The sequence below is a fragment of the Bos javanicus genome, chromosome 9 (genome assembly GCF_032452875.1).
Source record: "Bos javanicus breed banteng chromosome 9, ARS-OSU_banteng_1.0, whole genome shotgun sequence".
In the NCBI taxonomy this organism is placed as follows: domain Eukaryota; kingdom Metazoa; phylum Chordata; class Mammalia; order Artiodactyla; family Bovidae; genus Bos; species Bos javanicus.
In genome coordinates, this window is record NC_083876.1 from 53,284,093 (window position 1) to 53,309,816 (window position 25,724).

The 25,724-nt window shown below is 39.4% G+C and overlaps 1 protein-coding gene across 3 annotated transcripts in view; it reads right to left on the bottom strand.

The window, feature by feature from the left end:
- Window positions 1-25,724, bottom strand: part of UFL1 (UFM1 specific ligase 1) — a 67,647-nt gene that overhangs the window by 41,357 nt on the left and 566 nt on the right. For 2 of the 3 annotated variants that reach the window (XM_061427787.1, XM_061427789.1), the window contains exons 2-7: window positions 24,782-24,927; window positions 23,411-23,439; window positions 10,855-10,952; window positions 10,217-10,331; window positions 7,646-7,776; window positions 7,314-7,439 (exon numbers count right to left, since the gene is read on the bottom strand). In XM_061427787.1, the coding sequence (XP_061283771.1) occupies window positions 7,314-7,439; window positions 7,646-7,776; window positions 10,217-10,331; window positions 10,855-10,952; window positions 23,411-23,439; window positions 24,782-24,927 (645 nt within the window). The remainder of the gene's footprint in view (window positions 1-7,313; window positions 7,440-7,645; window positions 7,777-10,216; window positions 10,332-10,854; window positions 10,953-23,410; window positions 23,440-24,781; window positions 24,928-25,724) is intronic. The other variant, XM_061427788.1, reaches the window with a different exon arrangement.

Sequence of the window (25,724 nt, forward strand, 5' to 3'; positions counted from 1 at the left end):
GGATCACAACAAAATGGAAAATTGTTAAAGAGATGGGAATATCAGACCATTTTACCTGCCTCCTGAGAAACCTGTATGCAGGTCAAGAAGTAACAGAACTGAACATGGAAAAATGGACTGGTTCAAAATTGGGAAAGGAGCACATCAAGGCTGTAAACTGTCCCCTGCTTATTTAAATTATAATGCGGAGTACATCATGCAAAATGCTGGGCTAGATGAAGCACAAGCTGGAATCAACATTGCTGGGAGAAATATCAATGACTTCAGATACGCAGATGACACTACTCTAAAGGCAGACAACAAAGAAGAACTAAAGATTCTTGATGAGGGTGAAAAAGGAGAGTGAGGAAGTATTAGTATTCAAAATACTAAGATCATGGTATCTGGTCCCATCACATCATGTGGAAAAAATGGAAACAATGGCAGATATTATATTTTTGGGCTCCAAAATCACTGTGGACAGTGACTACAGCCATGAAATTAAAAGATGCTTGCTTCTTGGAAGAAAAGCTATGACAAATCTAAATAGTATATTATAAAGCAGAGATACCACTTTCCCAAAAAAGGTCCATCTAGTCAAATCTATGGTTTTTCCAGTAGTCACGTATGGATATGAAAGTCTGACCATCAAGAAGACTGAGTGCTGAAGAACTGATGCTTTCGAATTGTGCTAGAGAAGACTCTTCAGAGTCCCTTGGACAGCAAGGAGATCAAACTAGTCAATCCTAAAAGAATTCTACCCTAAATATTCATTGGAAGGACTGATGCTGAAGCTCCAACACTTTGCCCACTTGATACAAACAGCTGACTCATTGGAAAAGACCCTGATGGTGGGAAAGATTGAGGACAGGAGAAGAAGGATGAGATGGTTGGATGGCATCACAAATTCAATGGACATGGGTTTGAGCAAACTCCAGAAGATATGAAGGACAGGGAAGCCTAGCGTGCTGCAGACCATGGGGTCACAAAGAGTGGGACATGACTGAGCAACTGAACAACAAAAATATGACTAACAGACTTTTAACTTATTCAAACTACTTGACCTTCTCTTGTTGACTATTTAAGACATTATAATTTTTCCATATAACAGACCTAGGAGAGCAGAAAATATTAATTTAAAATATGACTTAATATTTAAAACCTCTGTATGGGGATTTTTGATTCAATTATTATTTTTACCAAATTTCTATATAGGCCAATTTGGTTTTATTATTTTACCTAAAATATTCAGCTAAATTATCTACAGTTCCTGAAACCAATCAGCCCCTTCATGGATCACTGTCTTGTGGTGGTGAAGGGACGTGTCAGACTCAGTGAAGCTATGAGCCATGCCATGTAGGGCCACAAACACAGACGGGTGAAGTGGAGAGTTCTAAAAAAACATGGTCCACTGGAGGAAGGAATGGCAAACTACTCCAGGATTCTTGCCATGAGAACCCAATGAAGTGTATAAAAAGGCAAAAAGATACGACACCGAAAGACAAGGCCCACAGGCTGGATGGTGTCCAATATGCTACCAGAGAAGAGCAGAGGACAACTACTAATAATAGCTCCAGAAACAATGACGTGGCTGGTCCAAAGCGGCAGTGATGCCTGGTTGTGGATGTGTCTGGTGATGAAAGTAAAATCCAATACTATTAAGAAAAGAATTACATAGGAACCTGGAACGTTAGATCTACAAATCAAGGTATATTGGATGTGGTCAGCAGGAGATGGCAAGAAAAAACACTGACATCTTAGGAATCAGTGAACTAAAGTGGATGGGAATGAGTGAATTTAATTAAGATGACCATATATCTACTACTGTGGGCAAGAATCCTATAGAAGAAATGAAGCAGTCCTCATAATCAACAGAAGAGTCTAAAATGCAATACACTTAGGTGCAACCTCAAAAATGACAGAATGATCTCGGTTCATTTCCAAGACAAGCCATTCAACACCAGAGTAACCCAAGTCTATGCCCCAACGGATGTGGAAGAAGCTCAAGTTGATCAGTTATACAAAGACCTACAAGACCTCCTAGAATTAACACCAAAAGAATATGTTCTATTTAACAGAGGGGACTGGAATGCAAAAGTAGGAAGTCAAGATACCTGGAGTAACAGGCAAGTTTGGCCTTGGTGTACAAAACGAAACAGGGCAAAGGCTAACAGAATTCTGCCAAGAGAAAACACTGGTCAAAGCAAACACCCTTTTTCAACAAAACAAGAGATGACTTTACACATGGTCATCACTAGATGGTTAATACCAAAATCAGACTGATTACATTCTTTGTAGCCGAAGATAGACAAATTATATACAGTCAGAAAATAAGACCTGGAGTTGACTGTGCCTCAGGTCATCAGCTCCTTACAGCAAAATTCATGCTTAAACTAAAGAAAGTGGGGAAAACCACAAGGCCAATCAGGTACGACCTAAATCAAATCCCTTATGATTATACAGTGGAGGTGACGAATAGATTCAAGGGATTAGATCTAGTAAATAAAGTGCCTGAAGAACTATGGACAGAGGTTCATAATATTGTACAGAAGGCAGTGAGCAAAACCATCCCAAAGAAAAAGAAATGAAAAAAGGCAAAGTGTCTGAGCAGGCTTTACAAAATGGTTGTCTGAGGAAAGAGAATTGAAAGCGAGGGAGAAAGGGAAAGGTATACTCAACTGAATGCAGAGTTTGAGAGAAATGCAAGGTCAGAGGAGAAGGCCTTCTTCAACGAACAGTGCAAAGAAACAGAGGAAAACAACAGAATGGAAAGGCTAGAGAGCTCTTCTAGAAAACTGGATATATCAAAAGAACATTTTATCCAAAGAGGAGCACAATAAAGGACACAAACTGTACGGACCTAACAGAAGCAGAAGTGGTATAGAAGAGATGGCAAGAATACATACACAGAAGAACTGTACAAAGAAGACCTTAATGACCCAGATAACTACGTTGGTGTCATCACTCATCCAGAGCCAGACATTCCGGAAGTGTGCAGTCAACCAGGCCTTAGGAAGCACTGCTGTCAGTAAAGCCAGTGGAGATGATGGAATCCCAGCAGAGCTATTTAAAATCCTAAATAAGGATGGTATTAAAGTGCTGCACTCAGTATGTCAGCAAATTTGGACTATCCAGCAGTGGCCCCAGGACTAGAAATCTTCAATCTTCATCCCAAATCCCAAGGGTAATACTAAAGATGTCTGAACTACTGGACAATTATATTCATCTCCCATGCTAGTAAGGTTATACTCAAAATCCTTCAAGCTAGCCTTCAGTGGTATGTGAACTAAGAACTTATAGATATTCAAACTGGGTTTAGAAAAGGCAGAAGAACCAGAGATCAAACTGCCAACATTTGCTGGATCACAGAGAAAGCAAGGGAATTCCAGAAAAATATCTACCTCTGTTTGATTGACTACATTAAAGACTTTGACTGGTGGATCATAACAAACTGTGGAAAATGCTTAAAGAGATGGGAATACCAGACCGTATTATCTTTTTCCTGAGAAACCTGTAGGCGGGTCAAGAAGCAATAGTTAGAACCTTGTATGGAACAACTGACTAGTTCAAAATTGAGAAAGGCATACGACAAGGCTGTTTATTATCACCCTGTTTCTTTAACTTTTATGCAGAGCACATCATGCAAAACACTGGGCTGGATGAGTTACAAGCTGGAATCAAGACTGCTGGGAGAAATATCAACAAACTCAGACATGCAGATGATACCACTTTAATGGCAGAAAGCGAAGAGGAAGCAAAAAGCCATTTGATGAGGGTGACAGAAGACAGCAAAAAAGCCAGCTTAAAATTCAATATTAAAAAACTAAGATCATGGCATCTGGTTCCATCCCTTCATGGCAAACAGAAAGGGAAAAGGTGGAAGTAGTTCCAGATTTCCTCTTACTAGGCTCTAAAATCACTGCAGATGTTGACTGCAGCCATGCAATTAAGAAACGAATGGTTCTTGGCAGGAAAGTTAGGACAAACCTAGACAGTGTATTAAAAAGCAAAGACACCCCTTTGCTGACAAAGGTCTACTAGTCAAGGCTATTGTCTTTCCAGTAGTCATGTATGGATGTGAGAGCTGGACCATAAAGAAGGCTGAGCGCCAAATAATTGATGCTTTTGAACTGTGGTGCTGGAGAAGACTCTTGAGAGTCTCTTGGACTGCAAGGAGATCAAACTAGTCAACCCTAAAAGAAATCAACCCTGAATACACATTGGAAGGACTGATGTGGAAGCTGAAGCTCCAATACTCTGGCTAACCTGATGTGAACTGCTGACTCACTGGAAAAGATCCTGATGCTGGGAAAGACTGAAGGCAGAAGAAGAGGGTGACAGAGGATGAGATAGTTGGATGGCGTCACCAATTCGATGAACATGAACCTGGGGAAACTCTAAGAAATGGTGAAGGGCAGGGAGGCCTGGTGTGCTTCAGTCCATGGGTTGCAGATTTGGACACAACTTGGCAACTGTACAACAACAAACCAATTAGGTCCAATTACATGCTCTGTGAATTTTGCTCTCCTCTGTTTATCTTATTACAAGCTTCTCATGTTTTTTATTTTCTGTTCCTTTCTACCTGAACGTATTCCTACAAACATGCAAAGGGCTCCTTGAAGAACTTTATCTTAAAACTACTGGGTGCATAAATTATTGTGGATGTTCAATAAAAGTTTAATTGGACTGCACAAAATTTCTAGCTTTTTTAGTACAATGAAACTTGGCTGCTGGATTTTTATTTCAACTTGGAATTGCAACGTAGTTAACCTACATATCTCATTCTTCTAACTAATTACTTCAGTGTGAACTCATGGTTTTTGATACACAAAAATAAAAATGCAAAAAAGAAAATATACATATAGGGGTGTACATGTATGTTGTCATTGTGCCACTCAGTTGTGTCCAACTCTTTGTGATCCCATGGATGCCAGGCCTCCCTGTTCTCCCATGTGTATCCTTTAGCTTGTCTGCTGAGGGCTTGGGAGCAGGAACAACCCAAACAGCAATAAACAATCTAGTGTCCAGATCTTGGTTTCTATATACTCTACTAAAATGGCTGATTCTAAGGTTGAACAGGCAAAGGATGAACTGAGCCTAGAACTCCTTTGTGTATCAGAAAGAAAAGAAGTGTTGGAAAGATTGAGAAATGTCAAAAGAACAAAGAAGCCAGGCTGAAGGGCATTCCACTAGCCTAAATCAGAGGCAACTTGAAAATCTAAATAATGATAACAATGGATTATAATCCAAAGAATGATACAGAAAGCCGTAAGTCTGTAGTGATTTAATAAATGAATAAATTGAAAATTTGATGAAAAACAGGGTAACTCACAAGATCTCAAATTGCCCTCCCCACAAATAATTATAAAGGGAAACAAAAAACCTTAATGAGAAATCTACATACATTCTTATTAAGAAGTTACAATGCACCTCATCAGTAATTCCTGGAAAAGGAAATGGCAACCCACTCCAGTATTCTTCCTAGAGAATCCCATGAACAGAGAAGCCTGGCAGGCTACAGACCATGGGGTTGCAAAGAGTCAGACATGACTGAGCACAACACAGCAGCATGAGTAATCGCAAAAATCTAAATTGCATGCCACCTGATAGGGTTCAATGACAAAGACATATAATTACTTCTGTGATATTCCTGCCAATGATGAATAATCTGAATTATCAGTAGAATCATGTAGCAGAAAGAAAAGAATGAATATTCTCATGAAAGTAAGGTAGGTATTCGAGACTGAAAGTGACCAAGCAGACTTGACAAGTAAATGCAATATGTGATTCTGAACTGGATCCTTTTTCTATATAGAATACTATTAGGATTGAACTGGTAAATCACAAATGGGATCCAAAGATTGGATGGTAGTAATGGATCAGGGTCAATTTTCTGATTTTGATGTTTGTATTGTAGTTTTATAGGACACTTGCCCTTGCTTATAGGAAAGAGACTAAAGTATTTTTGGTCATGGGACATAATGTCAGCTACTTTCTTTCAAATGGGACAGAATTTGAAAAAAAGGTTCTCTTTGAACTTTTCTATTAATATAAGCGTGAGATTAAAAAAAGAGAGAGAAAGAATACTATTGCATTAGATTGCGAGCTCTCTCTTCTAACCTTCTATTGTTTTGTTCTACCAGGGCCCTCCCTGCATGTATCAGGTATTCAATCAGCGCGCCTGATTTACTGAATGACAAAAGGAAATCACTGTGGCTGCCATGCAAAAGAGCATCCTGAAACACAGTAAGAAAAGAAGAGGAGCGACTTGTTAGAAAGCTACTAAAACACTCCAGTAAAAAACGGCCTGAATTGGTGAGAACAGTGGTGTCAGAGAAGTAAAGGTTACATAAATATTTAGGCTATGACTTCAAAAGATGTTGTGTTATGGAAACAGAGGTGAGAGAAAGGTGGCATAAAGGACGACTCCCAGGTTTCTGGCAAAACCAACCTGATGATGGCATTTACTGATAATGGAAATACAAGTGGAAGAATTCAGAAGAGACAAGGAGTGGGACAGCTCAGGACAGTGAGTTAAATATGTTGAATTTGAGGCACTTGTAAAACACTTCAATAGAGATACTGTGCAAGTTGTATGTGTCTGGAACTTAAAAGTAAAAGCACTTATGCAGGTAGTGCAGGACTGAGAAGAGAAGACGGCCTCAAAGAAAACTTTCAAGGCTAGTGAATGGAGGAAGAGCCAGAAAAGCTGACTTATAAGGCACAGCCAAAAGAGGTTAAGAAGAAACCAGGAAAGTGTGGTGTTAAAAAAAAAAAGAGAGAGAGAGAGAGACAAGAGAACATTTCAAGAAGAAGACATAATTGGAGTTAAATGGTGCTACAAAGTCAAGTAAAACAAGGACAGGAAATACCCATTAGATTTAACGAGACTGACATCATTGCTATGTAAGTGGAAGAAGCCAGATGGGTAAGCTGAGAAGTGACAGAAGGTAAGAAAACTGAGACAATAACTGTAGACATCAATTTGAGATGGTTCCCTTTAAGGAAAGGAATAAACAAGATGGTAGAGGGAATGGAATCCAGGGTTAAGAGAGGTTTGATTGTTTTAAAATGGAGAAATCTGGACATTTATATGCTGGGGGACCAAAAAAACTACTGAGATAAATTTAATGACACAGGATAAAAGAGAAAACTGAGAATGCAGGTTTTCTTAATTCCATGCTGGAGTTTGTCACAGAGGCCCCAAACATTCAGTTAAAGTGATTTTGAAAGTACAATGGTTATTCATTAGACTATTAGAATTTTATTTAGTAAAGAGTTCTAAAGTCATCCAGCACCATCTGAGACTCAAAGAAGTTAGGTGACTAACTTACCTGCTCAAGGTCACATGGTTACTATATGATAGAGCTATGACCCAGGGGTTTCTGACTGCATGCTCCTTCCACAATCCCAGAGTGACTATATATGATCTGAGTATTCTGCAGAAGTGCATTTGGAGTCTTAAGGGTGGTGAAGGTAGAAGAAAGAGATGTGGGTTGGAGAGAATGTGGACACATTCGAGAGTCTGGAATCCCCATTCCTATTTCATGGAAGTTCCCCTTCTGTTTAATAAACTAGGGTCCTGAATAAGATTTAAGGAAAAAAAAAAAAAGGCAAACAATGATCAAAGAAATGTAAAAATACACATACTTTAAAACTTGCTTACCGGGTAACAGCACTGAACAGTCCACGGATGCGTGCTTTATGTCTAGATACAAAGGCTTCAGTAAATATTACTCCTCTGTTATCAAGATCAATGTGTCCATTAATAATTCTACCTAGTCGCTGAGTTAGTGCCTGAGGGTAAAGATGGATGAAAATTCTTATTAAAATGATAGAACAAAATTACAGATTTACATATGTACAGGTTTACTAAAGTCATGTGGCATGCTGATGTTGTATTAATCATACGACTGAGTAATTTCAGCAAGCATGAATTAACAAGATATATAAAGTAAAATGAAGACTTAGGATCTAGGAAACTTCATAATCTTATGGTGAAGACAAGAATTGAATGAGTCTAATAACTGATATGTTAAAAAAATCAGCTACCTGCTAATAAGGCCACAGGCAGCCTGAAACACAGACAACCAAGATATTTACAAGGATCCTGGAGAGGATCCTATATGGAACTGCTAATACTAACAGAGAAATAAATATTATCCCAAGATTCTGCAACCTAGGGATACATAAAACCTGAAAAGTTATACTCTGTGATGTAAATATTAACAAACTGTGTCCATAAATCTATACTGACAGACAACCTGATTTCTTGGTAACCTGAGGAGAGCATTTCTCCACAGCTACACTATGACTGGGATCAGGTTTATGAAATAAGCTTGGACATATTTCCCTTTACAGGACAAGTTAAATCTATTTGAGTCAGCCTGGCTGATACTTCTATGGTACAGAAAAATGGTTTCCAAACAACTTTTTTTTAAGGATCCATTTTTTTTGCTGCCCCATGAGGCATGCGGGATCTTAGTTCTGTGAGCCAGGATTAAACCCATGCCCTTAGCATTGGAATTGGAAGCTCAGAGTCTTATCCACTGGACTGTCAGGGAAGTCCCCCAAACCACTTCTTAGTGAGCTTTTACAATACTGCCTATGATACCGAGAAAAATTAAAACTGAAAAAAGAATATATATATATTTCTAAAATGTATCAGTAGCACAATAAGAAACCACTTGATCTGTTCTGATATTTTAATGTAAAACTGACTAAAAGTTTTTTTTTTTTGCCTTCTGTGATTTACATGTATTTGCTCATTTTATCTTCTGTAATTTACATACACTTGCTCAGGAGCTTAGTTCTCCTGAAATACTTTGTAAAACAGATCTATATGCTCAATGGTATTTTAGATGCAATGAGGAGAAATCACCCACTTAAAATGAGTGAGTAAATCTGTTTCATTATAAATTAATCTCATGCAATTATGGTTTGGTAATTTCTGTAAGATGGATTTTTTTAAAGTATACCTAAAATGATTTGGCTTTTCCCTTATTTGTTCCAGTAAATATATAAACAAAACCATCATTTATTGAGTACTTCCTCTAGGCCAGCCATTTCACCAGATATACCATGTATTCGACACCTTACTGACATCTATGAGAGACAATTATTCCCATTTTCAGATACGTAACTTGAAGCACAAATAGGCATAAAAATAATTTTTCTGACCCTAAGTAACAAAGCAGTGTCATAGACAGAATTCAAAGCATGGCCTGTTTAACTTCCACTGTTCCAAACAGACTTCTAAAACGTTAAACAACTTTAAGAAAACTGAAATAACAAGGAAATAGCCTCTATTTTCAGGCACCATTGTAATTTAACTTATAATTTGATTTGAGTATTGACACAAGTACCAAAAATTAAGTGACTATAAGCCATTCCTTGATTTCTCTCCCTATCATGCTCTCAGTTTAGAGGAGGAAAAAAGGTGACATCAAAAGAAGTTGGTACTATTGACATCTGGGGAAGAAAATTTTCTACTGGGAAGGAATGCTCTGTGCACTGCAGGATGTTCAGCAGCATCTGTGACCTTTACCACACAAGATGCCAGTAGCACTTCTTATAAATTATAATCTTCATCAGCTGTTTCTTAAATTATAACTAGCAATCAGAACTGAAGATATTCTTGCTAAAGAAGCATTCAATAAAGATATACACTTCTGGTATACTTGCTACTGCATCCAAGCAGGCTGAGACCTTAAGTCTACCAAGTTTAGGTATCTCTGGGTTCAGGAATGGAGAAGGCAATGGCACCCCACTCCAGTACTCTTGCCTGGAAAATCCCATGGATGGAGGAGCCTGGTGGGCTGTATAGTCCATAGGGTGGCTAAGATTCAGACACAACTGAGCAACTTCACTTTCACTTTTCACTTTCATGCATTGGAGAAGGAAATGGCAACCCACTCCAGTGTTCTTGCCTGGAGAATCCCAGGGACGGGGGAGCCTGGTGGGCTGCCATCTATGGGGTCGCACAGAGTTGGACACGACTGAAGCAGCTTAGCAGCAGCAACAGGGTTCAGGAAGATTAAAATCACTTCTAAACAATCTTATCAGAGCCATCAGTGTTTAAGTATCCCTCAAATATATTGCTAGAACATAGTCAAAACTAGAGAATAGTCAAAACACTTGCAAAAAAACAAATAATAGTAAGTCTAGTTTATTCCCACCCTTTCAAACTTGGCATTTATTTGAAAAGACAAATTATACCATTAAGGAAAAAAAATACCTGTGTCAGAAAGTTTCCAGGAAGATCATAGGTTTTACATAGTTCTGCTATGGTTACTTGACCACTTTCCTGTAATTTATCATTTACTTCTTCTGCTAAACGATCCAAATAGTTCCTAATAGTTTAAATTAAAAAAAAAAAAAGGAAAAACTTAATTAGGAATAATAATTTTTCTCTTTCTTTTTATGTTTAATTTCTGCTGCAATAAGGCACTCCCCAAAAGTAATTAATATGGTATGTTTAGGTAAACACCATTCATTAATCATAGTCTGAAATTTTTTTTATCAATGTAACTAAATGGAAGGTTAATCAAATAAATGCTGAAATTGTTTTCAACAGTTAAAATTCTACAGTCATTTTCATTAGGACTTTTTAACAATTCTGCTTTCAGAGTTAAGTTCACATAGGAAAGATGATAAAAATTGTGTTTTGTGTTGCTTTAAAACAACAGAAAAAATTAAAAGTTTATATTATTCCCAAGTATTCCACACAAGTAAGCACTTACTTTTTAAGCACAATAATGAAAATCAGTACTGGAAGAGTACTAAAAAATGCCATAGTGCCACAGTTATTCTAAATTTAAGTATAAACTTACAAAAAAAGAAACACAAAAAGGTATTCTTAATTATTGTACTTACTCATCTATCAGTTGTCCCAATACTAGTTGAACATGTTTTTCTGATTTAACAATGTCACCAATTCTATTTTCAATATGAGTCAGATCCACATTAATTGCCTGGAAAATAAGTACACATTCTATTAGTGATAAGTTCATATTGTTTTAAAATTTGAAATTATATATTTTAGAACTTTTAAAAAAATGAAAACTTACTTCCCCTTAGATGAATTTCAAATTGATTTGAAATATTATAAAAAATCTCAAACAATTAGGGGCTTATTGCTCATTCACTTTCATTTCTGAACCTGTACACTTTCACTCGCTAAGAAAGCTTGCACTACAAAAATCACACAACTTCAAAGGTCTTTTCACCTCCAGAGTCCCACCTAGTCCCCAGGGAGGCAGACAGGAGTGAGAGGGAGCGCCTGAAGCAGTGCAACTGGCAGGTCCTGACCTGCTGACATCATGCAGTGAGTCTGTGAGTCTATGACCCAAACTGCCCACTGCCTCTGAGCAATCACTGGACTGCTGCCCCATGGGGAGCCTCCTGGCCCAAGGACCATCCCAGCCCTGATTCTCTCACTCGAGAGAGGCTCTGCAGGCCAGCACTCAGGGGGTCAAGCCTGCTGATACATCTCAGCCCATGGTGTGATCCATGGGCTTGTAAATAAGTCAGCCAAACCCACTGTCAGGGTCGTGAATGAGGTTTCTCAGCAGATCCTGGCTCGTGGTTCTGAGATAGGAGGTAGATGGGTCCCTGAGCTAAACAGCTGGAGATTGTCAAGTGGAGTAAACTGGACCTTTGCTTCCCCTAGACATTTCAAGGATAAACTTAATAGCAGAAGCTGAGCTCTGCTGCAGTCAAGAAATAAGATGACTACATCTATCACTCCCGAGGTCAGGATCTCCAGGACTGCACATGTGTAGAAAGACTTGGGGGTCAAAAAGGGAGGGGTGCTATCCCATAATAGGTGCTGTCAACCTCCTATAGGCTTCCATGCTGGAATCCATCTTGGCAAAAAGATGCATAAGTATATCAGGAAGAGCCTTGGGTCAAGTCTGAGGTGGGAAATGAAGAAAGATGACTGGCCAGAGGAAATAAAAAACCAAGGAAAAACTGCTTCCATATAAGTGATTTAAATCACCTCTCTGGGATGCTCCTCATTAGGGAGGACACCCACACTCTTTCCTGTGTGTGTATTTCTGCTTTGTTTTAAATAGACTGCTTCTTTGTTCTCTTTGCATGTACTATGCTTCCAATAAATTTTGTGTCTGCTTTAAAATGTTTCTTTGTGGAATTCTTTCTCTGAAGAAGAAAAGAACCAAGGTCCTCTCACTTGCCATCATCATCTGGTGCCATGATTCGGATTGCTGCCAAGGTAATTTGCAGGTCTCGCTCAACTATGACTATGGCAAGAGATCTCTGCATGCACCATCTTCTTTGCTTCTCCTTTGGATTGTGCCTTTCTTTCCTACTTATCTTGCACAGAAGGGCCTGTTTTTCACTACATATGTTCAACATCCTCCTGGGAAAAGATCTTTTGCTTTTTATTTCTAAACTGCCAGTGCTGTCTTCATCAGGCTGAGTGCACAGGTACCCTGAGGTCTTATCTTTGTTACAAAACACACACATCTGAAATAATTATGCTTCTCAACTCTAATTCCTCCAAGAGTTTTTCCTTTTACTTCTCAGCTGCCCCCCTCACCCTGACCCCAGGCGTTGGCAACCCACACACTGCTACAGCCAGCCTAGTGAGCTGGCCAATTCTCAGTAGATCACAACATAAATTTTATAAATACTCAATCCTGAGGAGTACACCCCAGTGTAGGAAATCTTGTTATAGGACACAGGGGAGATCTGTTGTCTTGTCTATAAAGGCTTAAGGGAAAAACTGGCAACTGCTTTGCACTGGTTCAAATGTCCACCATAGGCAGGGAGGGAGAGCACCTTTAAGGGAACCAAAGCTGACCAGAGATGTCTGGTTAGAAAGCAGTGAGGGAGTAGAGGATGCTCCAAAGCCCATCAGCATAAAGATCAAAGGTAATTCAGAGGATGTTATGAATCCCTTACAGGTGCCTCCTAGTAATGTTTCCAGGATGCTGGACTTCATTTCTAGGACTGCTGTTCTTGGTTGCAGGTTATTCAACATGGGAGGATCTCCTTCTAAACCCAAAGAAACACCCCTTGAAAACGCTCCTACGACACTAAGTTTTTTTGTTCTTTCTGTCCACTTTCAGTTATAAACACCACTGACGGTACCCCTGGGACAACATTTCATCAGCCAGTCTGCCCCTCTTATTAGTGTCGGTTTAAGCACTATTTGGTCTAAATTTTAGCTATAAAACTATGAATACAAAAAAAGATAATCTTTTTTGACACTGTGAGACCACAATATTCTTTAGATTCCAGAGAAAACTCGTTAAAACTCTTTTGAAATTGCAAAATTGGTTCTTCCTTAAATTTGTTTTTAATTGGAGGATAACTGCTTTACAATATTGTGTTGGCTTTTGCCATACAACAACATGAATCAGTCATAAGTATACATATGTTCCCCTCCCTCTTGAACCTCCTCCAACTCCATCCCACCCCTCTAGATTGTCATAGAGTACCACTTTGGGTTCCCTGTGTTATACAGCAACTTCCCATTAGCTAGCTATTTTACACATGGTAATGAGTAAAAATATGTTTCATGCTTTTCTCTCAATCTGTCCCACCTCTCCTTCCCCAACTCTTTCCACAAGTATTTTCTCTATGTCTGCATCTCTATTCCTGCCCTACAAATAGATTCATCAGTACCACTTTTCTAGATTCCACATATATGCATTAATAATGTACTTCACTCAGTGTAACAAGCTACAGGTATATCCACCTCACTATAACTGACTCAAATGCATTCCTTTTCATGGATGAGTAACACACCATTGTTTAAATGTACCAAAACTTCTCTATCCATTCATCTGTTGATGGACATCTAGGTTGCTTCCATGTCCTAGCTACTGTAAACAGTGCTCTAATAAACACTGGGGTACATGTATCTTTTTGAATTATGGTTTTCTTAGGGTTAAAGTTCCAAAATATAAAAGCAACTCATGCAACTTACTTAAGAAAAATAAACAACCCAATCAAAAAAGTGGGTGGAAGACTTAAAACAGACACTTCTCAACAAAATTGGTTCTTTTGTATAGGCAATTAGAGAAAGTTAGCTTGTTAAAATATTTTTTTCCTTTGGAATTCTGACCTTGAGAGAAAACACACCTAGAAGAAAGCTTGAAGTTAACTCTTACTATGTCCTTGAGATACAAACACAGCCCACTTTTCCTGGGACTTTGCCCTTGGATTCATTAGTAGAACTGCAAGCAAAGGTTAAAAAAAAAATGCAAAGAGGCATTTTAAACCTTGAGCAGAAACTGTGAGACCTCTGTTAGTCTGGATTTATGTATGTCTCTAGTACGTGTCTTTGCCTTTGGATAATATTGCTGAAGTTAATCTGTGTGGATCACAACAAATTGTGGAGAATGTAAAGAGATGCAAATACCAGACCACCTTACCTGCCTCCTGAGAAACCTGTGTGCAGGTCAAGAAGCAACAGTTAGAAACCTACATGGAACAAGTGACTGGTTCAAAATTGGGAAAGGAGTACATCAAGGTTGTATATAGTCATCCTGCTTATTTAACTTATATGCAGAGTACACCATGTGAAATGCCGAGCTAGATGAATCACAAGTAGGAATCAATGTTTCTGGGAGAAATATCAACACCCACAGATATGCAGATGATACCACCCTAATGGCAGGCAGAAAGTGAAGAGGTACTAAAGAGCCTCTTGATGAAGGTGAAAGAGGAGAGTGAAAAACCTGGTTTAAAACTCAACATTCAAAAAACTAAGATCAGTGCTGTTCAGTTCAAGATGGCGGAGTAGCCGGATATGTGCTTATCTCCTCCTGCAACACCACAAAAACTGCAACTAGCTGTTGATCAACCACTGACAGGAGAATGCTAGAACCCATCAAATAAGATACCCCATGTCCAAAGACAAAGAAGAAGCCACAACAAGATGGTAGGAGGGGGCACAATCACTGTAAAATAAAATTCCATTCCTGTGGGGTGGGTGACCCACAAACTGGAGAACAATAATATCAAAGAAGTACTCTCACTGTTGTGAAGCTTCTGAACCCCACATCAGGCTTCCCAGCCTGGGGATCTGATAAGAGGAGCGGGAACCCCCAGGGAATCTGGCCTTGAAGGCCAGTGGAATCTGTTTGCATGACTTCCACAGGACTGAGGGAAACAGAGACTCTAATCTTGAAGGGCACAAACAAAATCTTGCAGGCACCAATACCCAGAGGAAAGCAGCAGTGACCCAACAGGTGACTGAACCAAAACTACCTGCTAGTGTTGGATGGTCTCCTGTGGAGGCATGGGTTGGCAGGGGCTCACCACAGGGACCAGGGCCCTGGCAGCGCATCAGGTTGGGAAAGTCTCCCTTGCAGTTCACCATTAATGTTACCATAGAGCCCATAGGAACCAGAGGTCAAACTGCCATATCCGTTGGGTCATCGAAAAAACAAGAGAGTTCTAGAAAAACATCTATTTCTGCTTTATTGACTATTTCAAAGCCTTTGTGTGGATAACAACAAAGTGTGGGAAATTCTTAACAGATGGGAATACCAGTCCACCTGACTGGTATTCTGCATGCAGGTCAGGAAGCAACAGTTAGCCTTGACTAGATGGACCTTTGTTGGCAAAGTAATGTCTCTACTTTCTAATATGTCTAGGTTGCTCATAACTTTTCTTCCAAGGAGCAAGGGTCTTTTAATTTCATGGCTTAGTCACAATCTGCAGTGATTGTGGAGCCCAAAAAAATAAAATCAGCCACTGTTTCCCCATCTATTTGCCATGAAGTGATGGGACTGCATGCCATGATTTTAGTTGTCTGAATGTTCAGCTTTAAGCCAATTTTTTTTACTCTCCTCTTTCACTTTCATCAAGCGACTTTTGAGTTCCTCTTCACTTTCTGCCATAAGGGTGGTGTCATCTGCATATCTGAGGTTATTGATATTTCTCCCGGCAATCTTGATTCCAGCTTGTGCTTCATCCAGCCCAGCATTTCGTATGATGTTCTCTGCATATAAGTTAAATAAGCAGGGTGACAATATAAAGCCTTGACATACTCCTTTCCCGATTTGGAACCATGTCTAGTTCTAAATGTTGCTTCTTGACCTGCATACAGATTTCTCAGGAGGCAGGTCAGGTGGTCTGCTATTTCCATCTCTTTCAGAATATTCCACAGTTTGTTGTGATCCACAGAGTCAACAGCTTTGGCATAGTCAATAAAGCAGAAGTAGATGTTTTTCAGGAACTCTCTTGCTTTTCTGATGATCCAGTGGATGTTGGCAAATTGATTTCTGGTTCCTCTGCCTTTTCTAAATCCAGCTTGAACATCTGGAAGTTCACAATTCACATACTGTTGAAGCCTAGCTTGGAGGATTTTGAGCATTATCTTCCTAGAGTGTGAGATGAGTGGAATTATGTGGTATATTGAATTCTTTAGCATAGGCTTTCTTTGGGATTGGAATGAAAACTGACCTTCTCCAGTCCTGTGGCCACTGCTAAGTTTTCCAAAATTGCTGACACACTGAGTGCAGGACTTTCACAGCATCACTGTTTAGGATTTGAAATAGTTCAACTGGAATTCCATCACCTCCACTAGCTTTGTTTGCAGTTATGCTTTCTAAGGCCCACTTGACTTGGCATTCCAGGATGTCTGGCTCTAGGTGAGTGATCACACCATCATAGTTACCTGGGTCATGAAGATCTTTTTTGTATAGTTCTTCTGTGCATTCTTGCCACCTCTTCTTACTATCTTCTGCTTCTATTAGGTCCATACTATTTCTGTCCTTTATTGAGCCCATCTTTGCATGAAATGTTCCCTTGGTATCTCTAATTTTCTGGAAGAGATCTCTAGTCTTTCCCATTCTGTTGTTTTCCTCTATTTCTTTGCACTGATCACTGAGGAAGGCTTTCTTATCTCTCCTTGCTATTCTTTGGAACTCTGCATTCAAATGGGTATATCATTTCTTTTCTCCTTTGCCTTCAGCTTCTCTTCTTTTCTCAACTATTTGTAAGGCCTCCTCACACAGCCATATTGCTTTTTTGCATTTCTTTTTCTTGGCGATGGTCTTGCTCCCTGTCTCCTGTACCATGTCACGAATCTCTGTCCATAGTTCTTCAGGCACTCTATCAGATCGAATCCCTGGAATCTATTTGTCACTTCCACTGTATAATCATTAAGCAATCTGATTTATGTCATACCTGAGTGGTCTAGTGGTTTTCCCTACTCTCTTCAATTTCAGTCTGAATTTGTCCATAAGGAATTCATGATCTATGCCACAGTCAGCTCCCAGTCTTGTTTTTGCTGACTGTATGGAGCTTCTCCATCTTTGGCTGCAAAGAATATAATCAATCTAAGTTTGGTATTGACCATCTGGTAATGTCCATGGTAGAGTCTTCTTTTGTGTTGTTGGAAGAGGGTGTTTGCTATGACCAGTGCATTCTCTTGGCAAAACTCTGTTAGCCTTTGCCCTGCTTCATTTTGTATTCCAAGGCCAAATATGCCTATTACTCCAGGTATCTCTTGACTTCCTATTCTTGCATTCCAGTCCCCTATAATGAAAAGGACATCTTTTTTAGTGTCAGTTCTAGAAAGTCATGTAGGTCTTCACAGAACCGTTCCACTTCAGCTTATTCAGCATTTCTAGTTGGGGCATAGACTTGGATTACTATGATATTGAATGGTTTGCCTTGGAAACGAACAGAGATCATTCTGATTCCTAAGATGTTGATGTTCACTCTTGCCATCTCCTGTTTGACCACTTTCAATTTACCTTGATTCACACATTCCAGGTTCCTATGCAATATTGTTCTTTACAGCATCGGTATTTACTTCCAGCACCAGTCACATCCACAACTGGGTGCTATTTTAGCTTTGGCTCCATCTCTTCATTCTTTCTGCAGTTATTTCTCCACTGTTCTCCAGTAGCATATTGGGCACCTACCAACCTGAGGAGTTCATCTTTCAGTGTCCTATCTTTTTGCCTTTTCATACTGTTCATGGGGTTCTCAAGGCAGGGATACTGAAGTGGTTTGCCATTCCCTTCTCCAGTGAACCATGTTTTGTCAGAACTCTCCACCATGACTCGTCTGTCTTGGGTGGCCCTACATGGCATGGTTCATGGTTTCATTGAATTAGACAATGCAGGTGGCCAAAAGCATGAAAATATGCTCAACATCACTAATTATTAGAGAAATGCAAATCAAAACTACAATCAGTTATAACCTCACACCAATCAGAACAGCCATCATCTGAAAATCTCCAAACAATACATACTGGACAGTGTGTGGAGAAAAAAGAACCCTCCGAACACTGTTGGTGGGAATGTAAAACTGGTATAACCATTACAGTGAACAGTATGAAGTTTCTTAAAAAACTAAAAATATAACTACCACATGGTCCAGTAATCTCACTCCTGGGCATACATCTGGAGGAAAGCATATTTTGAAAAGATACATTCACCCCAATGTTCAGTGGGGCACTATTTACAACAAGTAAGACATGGAAATAACCTAAATGTCCATTGACAGAGGAAAAGATATAGATGTGGTACATATATAGAGTGGAATATTACTAAGCCATTAAAAAGGAGTGAAATAGAAAAGGAGTGAAAAGCAAAGGAGAAAAGAAAAGATATACCCATTTGAATGCAGAGTTCCAAAGAACAGCAAGGAAAGATAAGAAAGCCTTCCACAGTGATGAGTGCAAAGAAACAGAGGAAAACAATAGAATGGAAAAGACTAGAGATCTCTTTAAGAAAATGATGGGCTCAATAAAGGACAGAAACGGATGGACCTAACAGAAGCATAAGATACTAAGACGAGGTGGCAAGAATACACAGAAGAACTGTACAAAAAAGATCTTCACGACCCAGGTAATCACAATGATGTGATCACTCACCTACAGCCAGACATCCTGGAATGTGAAGTCACGTGGGCCTTAGAAAGCATCACTATGAACAAAGCTAGTGGAGGTGATGGAATTCCAGTTGAGCTAGTTCAAATCCTAAAAGATGATGCTGTGAAAGTGCTCTACTCAAATGCCAGCAAATTTGGAAAACTCAGCAGTGGCCACAGGACTGGAAAAGGTCAGTTTTCATCCCAATCCCAAAGAAAGGCAATGCCAAAGAATGCTCAAACTACTACACAATTCCACTCATCTCACAGTCTAGTAAAGTAATGCTCAAAATTCTCCAAGCCAGGCTTCAACAATACATAAACCGTGAACTTCCAGATGTTCAAGCTGGTTTTAGAAAAGGCAGAGGAACCAGAAATCAAATTGCCAACATTCACTGGATCATTGAAAAATCAAGAGAGTTCCAGAAAAACATCTATTTCTGCTTTATTGACTATGCCAAAGCCTTTGACTGTGTGGACCACAATAAACTGTGGAAAATTCTGAAAGAGACGGGAATATTAGACCACCTGCCCTGCCTCTTGAGAAATCTATATGCAGATCAGAAAGCAACAGTTAGAACTGGACATAGAACAACAGACTGGTTCCAAATAAGAAAAGGACGTCAAGGCTGTACATTGTCACCTTGCTTATTTAACTTATATGAAGAGTACATCATGAGAAATGCTGGGCTGGATGGAGTACAAGCTGGAATCAAGACTGCCAGGAGAAATATCAACAACCTCAGACATACAGATGACACCACCCTTATGGCAGAAAACAAAGAACTACTAAAGAGCCTCTTGATGAAAGTGAAAGAGGAGAGTGAAAAAGTTGGCTTAAAGCTGCACATTCAGAAAACTACGATCATGGCATCCGGTGCCATCACTTCATGGCAAATAGATGGGGAAACAGTGGAAACAGTGGCACACTTTATTTTTGTGGGGCTCCAAAATCACTGCAGATGATGACTACAGCCATGAAATTAAAAGACGCTTGCTCCTTCGAAGAAAAGCTATGACCAACCTAGATAACATATTAAAAAGCAGAGACATTACTTTGCCAACAAAGGTTTGTCTAGTCAAGGCTCTGGTTTTTCCAGTAGTCATGTATGGATGTAAGAGTTGGACTATAAAGAAAGCTGAGCGCTGAAGAATTGATGCTGTTGAACTGTGGTGCTGGAAAAGACTCTTTAGAGTCCCTTGGACTGCAAGGAGATCCAACTAGTCCATCCTAAAGGAAATCAGTCCTGAATATTCATTGGAGGGACTGATGTTGAAGCTGAAACTCCAATAGTTTGGCCCCCTGATAGAAGAGCTGACTCATTTGAAAAGAACCTGATGCTGGGAAAGATTGAAGGCAGGAGGAGAAGGGGATGACAGAGGATGAGATGGTTGGTTGGCATCACTGACTCAATGCACATGAGTTTGAGTAAACTCCAGGAGTTGGTGATGGATAGGGAGACCTGGCGTGCTGCAGTCCATGGGGTCACAAAGAGTCGGACACGACTGAGTGAGTGAACTGAACTGATACACAGTACTATGTATAAAATAATTAACAAGGACCCACCGTATAGCACAGGGAATACTATCCAATGTTCTGTAATAACCCATGTGGCAAAGGATTCTGAAAAAGAACTATAAATCAACTATACCGTGAAAAAAAAATAAAAAAATTTGAAAAAATAAGAAATTAAACCTATTCACACAAAAATGGCCAGTTTCCTGCATATAGTGTAGTGTACCTTACTGATGCCCCCTAATGGATCACAGCTTTGTCAAGGTGAAGGGGCTTGCAAAACTCAATCAACCTATGAGCTATGCCCTGCAGGGCTACCCAAGACAGACGGGTTATGTTGGAGAGTTCTGACAAAACGTGGTCCACTGGAGGAGGAAGTAGCAAACCACCCCAGTATTCTTGCCATGAGAACCCCATGAACAATAGAAAAAGACAAAAAGATACAATATCAGAAGATGAGTCCCTCAGGTTGGAAGGTGTCCAATATGTTCCTGGGGTAGGGCAGAAGGCAATTACCCCAGACTGATAGCTCCAGAATGACTGAAGCAGCTGGGCCAAAGCAGAAACAATGCTCAGTTGTGGATGTGTCTGGTGGTGAAAGTAAAGTCCAGTGCTGTAAAGAATGATATTGCATACGAACTTGGAAAGTAGGTCCATGAACCAAGGTAAATTACATGTGGTCAACCAAGAGATGGTAAGAGTGAACATCAATATCTTTGTAATCAGTGAACTAACATGGACGGGAATGGGCAAATTTAACTCAGATGACCATAATATCTACCACTATCTCACATGCTAGTAAAGTAATGCTCAAAATTCTCCAAGCCAGGCTTCAGCAATACGTGAACCACGAACTTCCTGATGATCAAGCTGGTTTTAGAAAAGGCAGAGGAACCAGAGATCAAATTGCCAACACCCGTTGGATCATCAAAAAAGCAAGAAAGTTCCAGAAAAAACATCTACTTCTGCTTTATTGACTACGCCAAAGCCTTTGACTGTGTGGATCACAATAAACTGTGGAAAATTCTGAAAGAGATGGGAATACCAGACCACCTGACCTGCCTCTTGAGAAATCTGTATGCAGGTCAGGAAGCAACAGTTAGAACTGGACATGGAACAACAGACTGGGTCCAAATAGGAAAAGGAGTATGTCAAGGCTGTATATTGTCACCCTGCTTATTTAACTTATATGCAGAGTACATCATGAGAAACGCTGGGCTGGAAGAAGCACAAGCTGGAATCAAGATTGCCGGGAGAAGTATCAATAACCTCAGATATGCAGACGACACCACCCTTATGGCAGAAAGTGAAGAGGAACTAAAAAGCCTCTTGATGAAAGTGAAAGAGGAGAGTGAAAAAGTTGGCTTAAAGCTCAACATTCAGAAAACGAAGATCATGGCATCTGGTCCCATCACTCCATGGGAACTAGATGGGGAAACAGTGGAAACGGTGTCAGACTTTATTTTTTGGGGCTCAAAAACACTGCAGATGGTGCCTACAGCCATGAAATTAAAAGACGCTTACTCCTTGGAAGGAAAGTTATGACCAACCTAGATAGCATATTCAAAAGCAGAGACATTACTTTGCCAACAAAGGTTTGTCTAGTCAAGGCTATGGTTTTTCCTGTGGTCATGTATGGATGTGAGAGTTGGACTGTGAAGAAGGCTGAGCGCTGAAGAATTATGGTTTTGAACTGTGGTGTTGGAGAAGACTCTTGAGAGTCCCTTGGACTGCAAGGAGATCCAACCAGTCCATTCTGAAGGAGATCAGCCCTGGGATTTCTTTGGAAGGAATGATGCTAAAGCTGAAACTCGAGTACTTTGACCACCTCATGCGAAGCGTTGACTCACTGGAAAAGACTCGGATGTTGGGAGGGATTGGGGGCAGGAGGAGAAGGGGACAACAGAGGATGAGATGGCTGGATGGCATCACTGACTCAATGGATGTGAGTTTGAGTGAACTCCGGGAGTTGGTGATGGACAGGGAGGCCTGGCATGCTGCGATTCATGGGGTCACAAAGAATCGGACACAACTGAGCTAGTAAACTGAACCAAAGGTCATAACACCTGGTCCCATTCCTTCCTGGCAAATAGAAGGGGAAAAAATAGAAGCAGTGACAGATTTTGTTCTTCCTGGGTTCCAAAATTACTGCAGATGGTGACTGCAACCATGAAATTAGAAGATGTTTGCTTCTTGGAAGGAAGGCTATGACAAACCTATACAGTGACAAAGGTCTGTATACTCAAAGCTATGGTCTTTTCAGTAGTCATGTACAAATGTGAGAGTTGGACCATAAAGAAGGCTGAATGCCAAAGCACTGATGCTTTTGAATTGTGGTGCTGGGGAAGACTCTTGAGAGTCCCTTGGACAGCTAGGATATCAAACCAGTCAAGCCTAAGGGAAATCAACCCTGAAAATTCTTTGAAGGACTGATGCTGAAGCTAAACCTCCAATACTTTGGCCACCTGATGTGAAGAGCTGACTCATTAGAAAAGACCCTGATGATGAGAGATACTGAAGGCAAAAGGAGAAAGGGCAGAAGAGTATGAGACAGTTGGATGGTATCATCGATTCAATGGACATGAACTTGGGTGAACTTCAGGAGATGGTGAGGGACAGGGAGGCCTGGCATGCTGCAGTCCATAAGGTCGGAAAGAGTTGGACATGACTTTGCCACTGAACAACAACAACAAAACCCTTACTGATGCCACGTACACTTGTATTTTCTAAAAATATTTTCTAGGTTTAACTTCCACATACTAAAACAAGTCACCATGAAACAAGTGATTTTTCTCTCAAAATTACATAAACTCTATAATTACATAAAATGGTTAACTATGAGTTTATTTTGTAAAGAATAAAGTATAAGCAAGTCAACTGAGAAAGAAAAACTTGTTAAACTGATTAAATGTATCAGTGAAGGTCATATAATTATTTCTTCACAAACACAATATGATACCAATATCAAGTGGCTACTTAAGGCACTGAAAAAATTAGTAACATAAAAAGTTGAGAAATCAAAGTAAAAACTGTTACAAAGCTGAAATTTACCTGTTGCAGATCAACGATGTTTACTCGACCTTTAAAGAAAAGACATTCATTTAAGTTATCAGAAAGTACATACCAGCCCCAAACTGCAAATTCCAACATATTTATGTTTTGGACATTTCAAGATCCAAAATATAAATCTTTCTGCAAAGGACACAATGAAAGTGCAAAGTGAGAGTCGCTCAGTCGTGACCGACTCTTTGTGACCCGCCAGACTGTAGCCTGCCAGACTTCTCTGACCATGGAACCCTCCAGGCCAGAATACTGGAGTGGGTAGCTGTTTCTCCCAAGGGAGGGATCGAACCCAGGTCTTCTGCATTGCAGGCGGATTCTTTACCATCTGAGCCACTAGGGAAGCCCAAGAATACTGGAGTGGGTAGCTGTTCCCTTCTCCAGAGGATCTTCCTGACCCAGGCATAGAACCAGGGTCTCCTGCATTGCAGGTGGATTCTTTACCAACAGGGCCACAGTAATTAATGCCTTCAAAGACAAGTTATTATCATAATAAGTATCCATGGCTAAAATATAGAGGATAGCTTATTTTCAAAGTTCCATTTGTCATATCAAACTAATAACCAGCATCAGCTGATACTGAGTTGGGCAGACCTATGAGGGTTATTTTCATCCCTTCACAATTTATCTACTGTGACCAAAGACACATTGACAACAAAATTCAGATAAATTATTTTCAATTATTTGAAACTGGTATGTTATCACTTATTACCTAAATATCTGTTAAGCATTTCAAATTATAGCTAGTATTTTATTAGGACTATGCAGTAAGATAAAAAACAAACATCATAACATCTAACAAGTTGTTTTCACAGATGCATCTATTTTAATCAAACAGTATTCAAATTTGCTCAGTAATTTCTTCATATTTCAAAAACGCAATGGAAACAAAAACTTTTTCGTGTTTGTAGTAGCTTTTCCTACAATCTGATATAACATCATACTAAATTATTTTGTAATTTGCAAACAAAATTTAAAAAAGACCATTACAGTCTTGATTTTCAATGGTCTGTAATTTAAAACCTCTGTTCCCTTTTCATAATTATCACCTGATAACAGACAGCTAAGTCCACCCGAGTCACCCAATAAATTCAAGAACTGTGAAAAGAAACAGCTGATTAATTCACAAACAGAAGACATAACTCAAAATAAAAAATGCGATTCTGTAAAGTGACAATATTTGACTTCATTTAAATTATATAATGTTCACCCAAATCTATTAAAAGTATTAAAGCTGAATATTATATTAACAATTGAGAAGGGTGTCCTATAACCTCCAAATCATTTATGATTTATGGTTTGAAAGGTCATGCCCAGGCCCCTTTCCGAAGAACCAGAAGAAAAAACTAAGGAATTACTTACCACCTCGAACATGTAGCTCATCTCTCATTTCTTTACTAATTTGGGCTGGAGTAATATATTCCTTCCCATCAAGTGTGTGAACTACTTCTAGCTGTTTCTGAGCAATCAATTTATTCACAATCTCAATGCAGTTCCGTTCTGACAATCTGAGGGAAACAAAAGTTTTAAAAAAGGAATTTGTTACATCCAGTGCTCAATATGTTGAAGGAGATGTATGACAATGGGTTTTTAAAAGGTTTGGATAGTCATTAGGTTCTATATTACAGCATCTGCATCTTTTTTCGTATAATACTAATTCAATATTTAAAAAAATTATAGGGCGTAAACAGGTTTACATTAACTTAAATCATGTAATTCATTGTTACAAATCTATTTTAGATTTCGAGTTTGCTCTCTTAGGCATGCTTCTAATCTTCAAATGTAAATAGAAAAGTAAGGACATGTAATTTAAGTAAAAGAAAAAACACGTCCTACTTTTGGTTCAATTTTCGCTTTCGCTTCAGTTAAGAAAAAAAACAAACAAAATTTTATTTTATTAAATGCATAGTTGCCTCACTCCTATCTATAAGCTTTCTAAGCAGGACACCTAGGTAGGCCATGGCTAGGCCAGGAAAACCATAATTTGCAACTGACAGTTACACAAACACTTAAGTGTCCTCGTTTGCTAGCACTGATACAAAACACAGCATCAGAGGATTAAAGTCTTTAGCTCCAGAAAGAACAAGGCAAGAAGTAGTCAACAGATAAAAAAGGGTTCTATTAGCGTTATATGTGTTCCATAAAGGTGAAAAGCAAATTTAGGGAGCTTTTTCAGGACACACCCCCCAAAACGTCAAGTGTCTGGAGTCCCTAAAAATGACAGATGGGAGTATGGCTCTGGCCTAGCACACCTATACTGGTGAACAAGAAGGCAAAATGTTTACGGAGTCAACATAGTATTTAC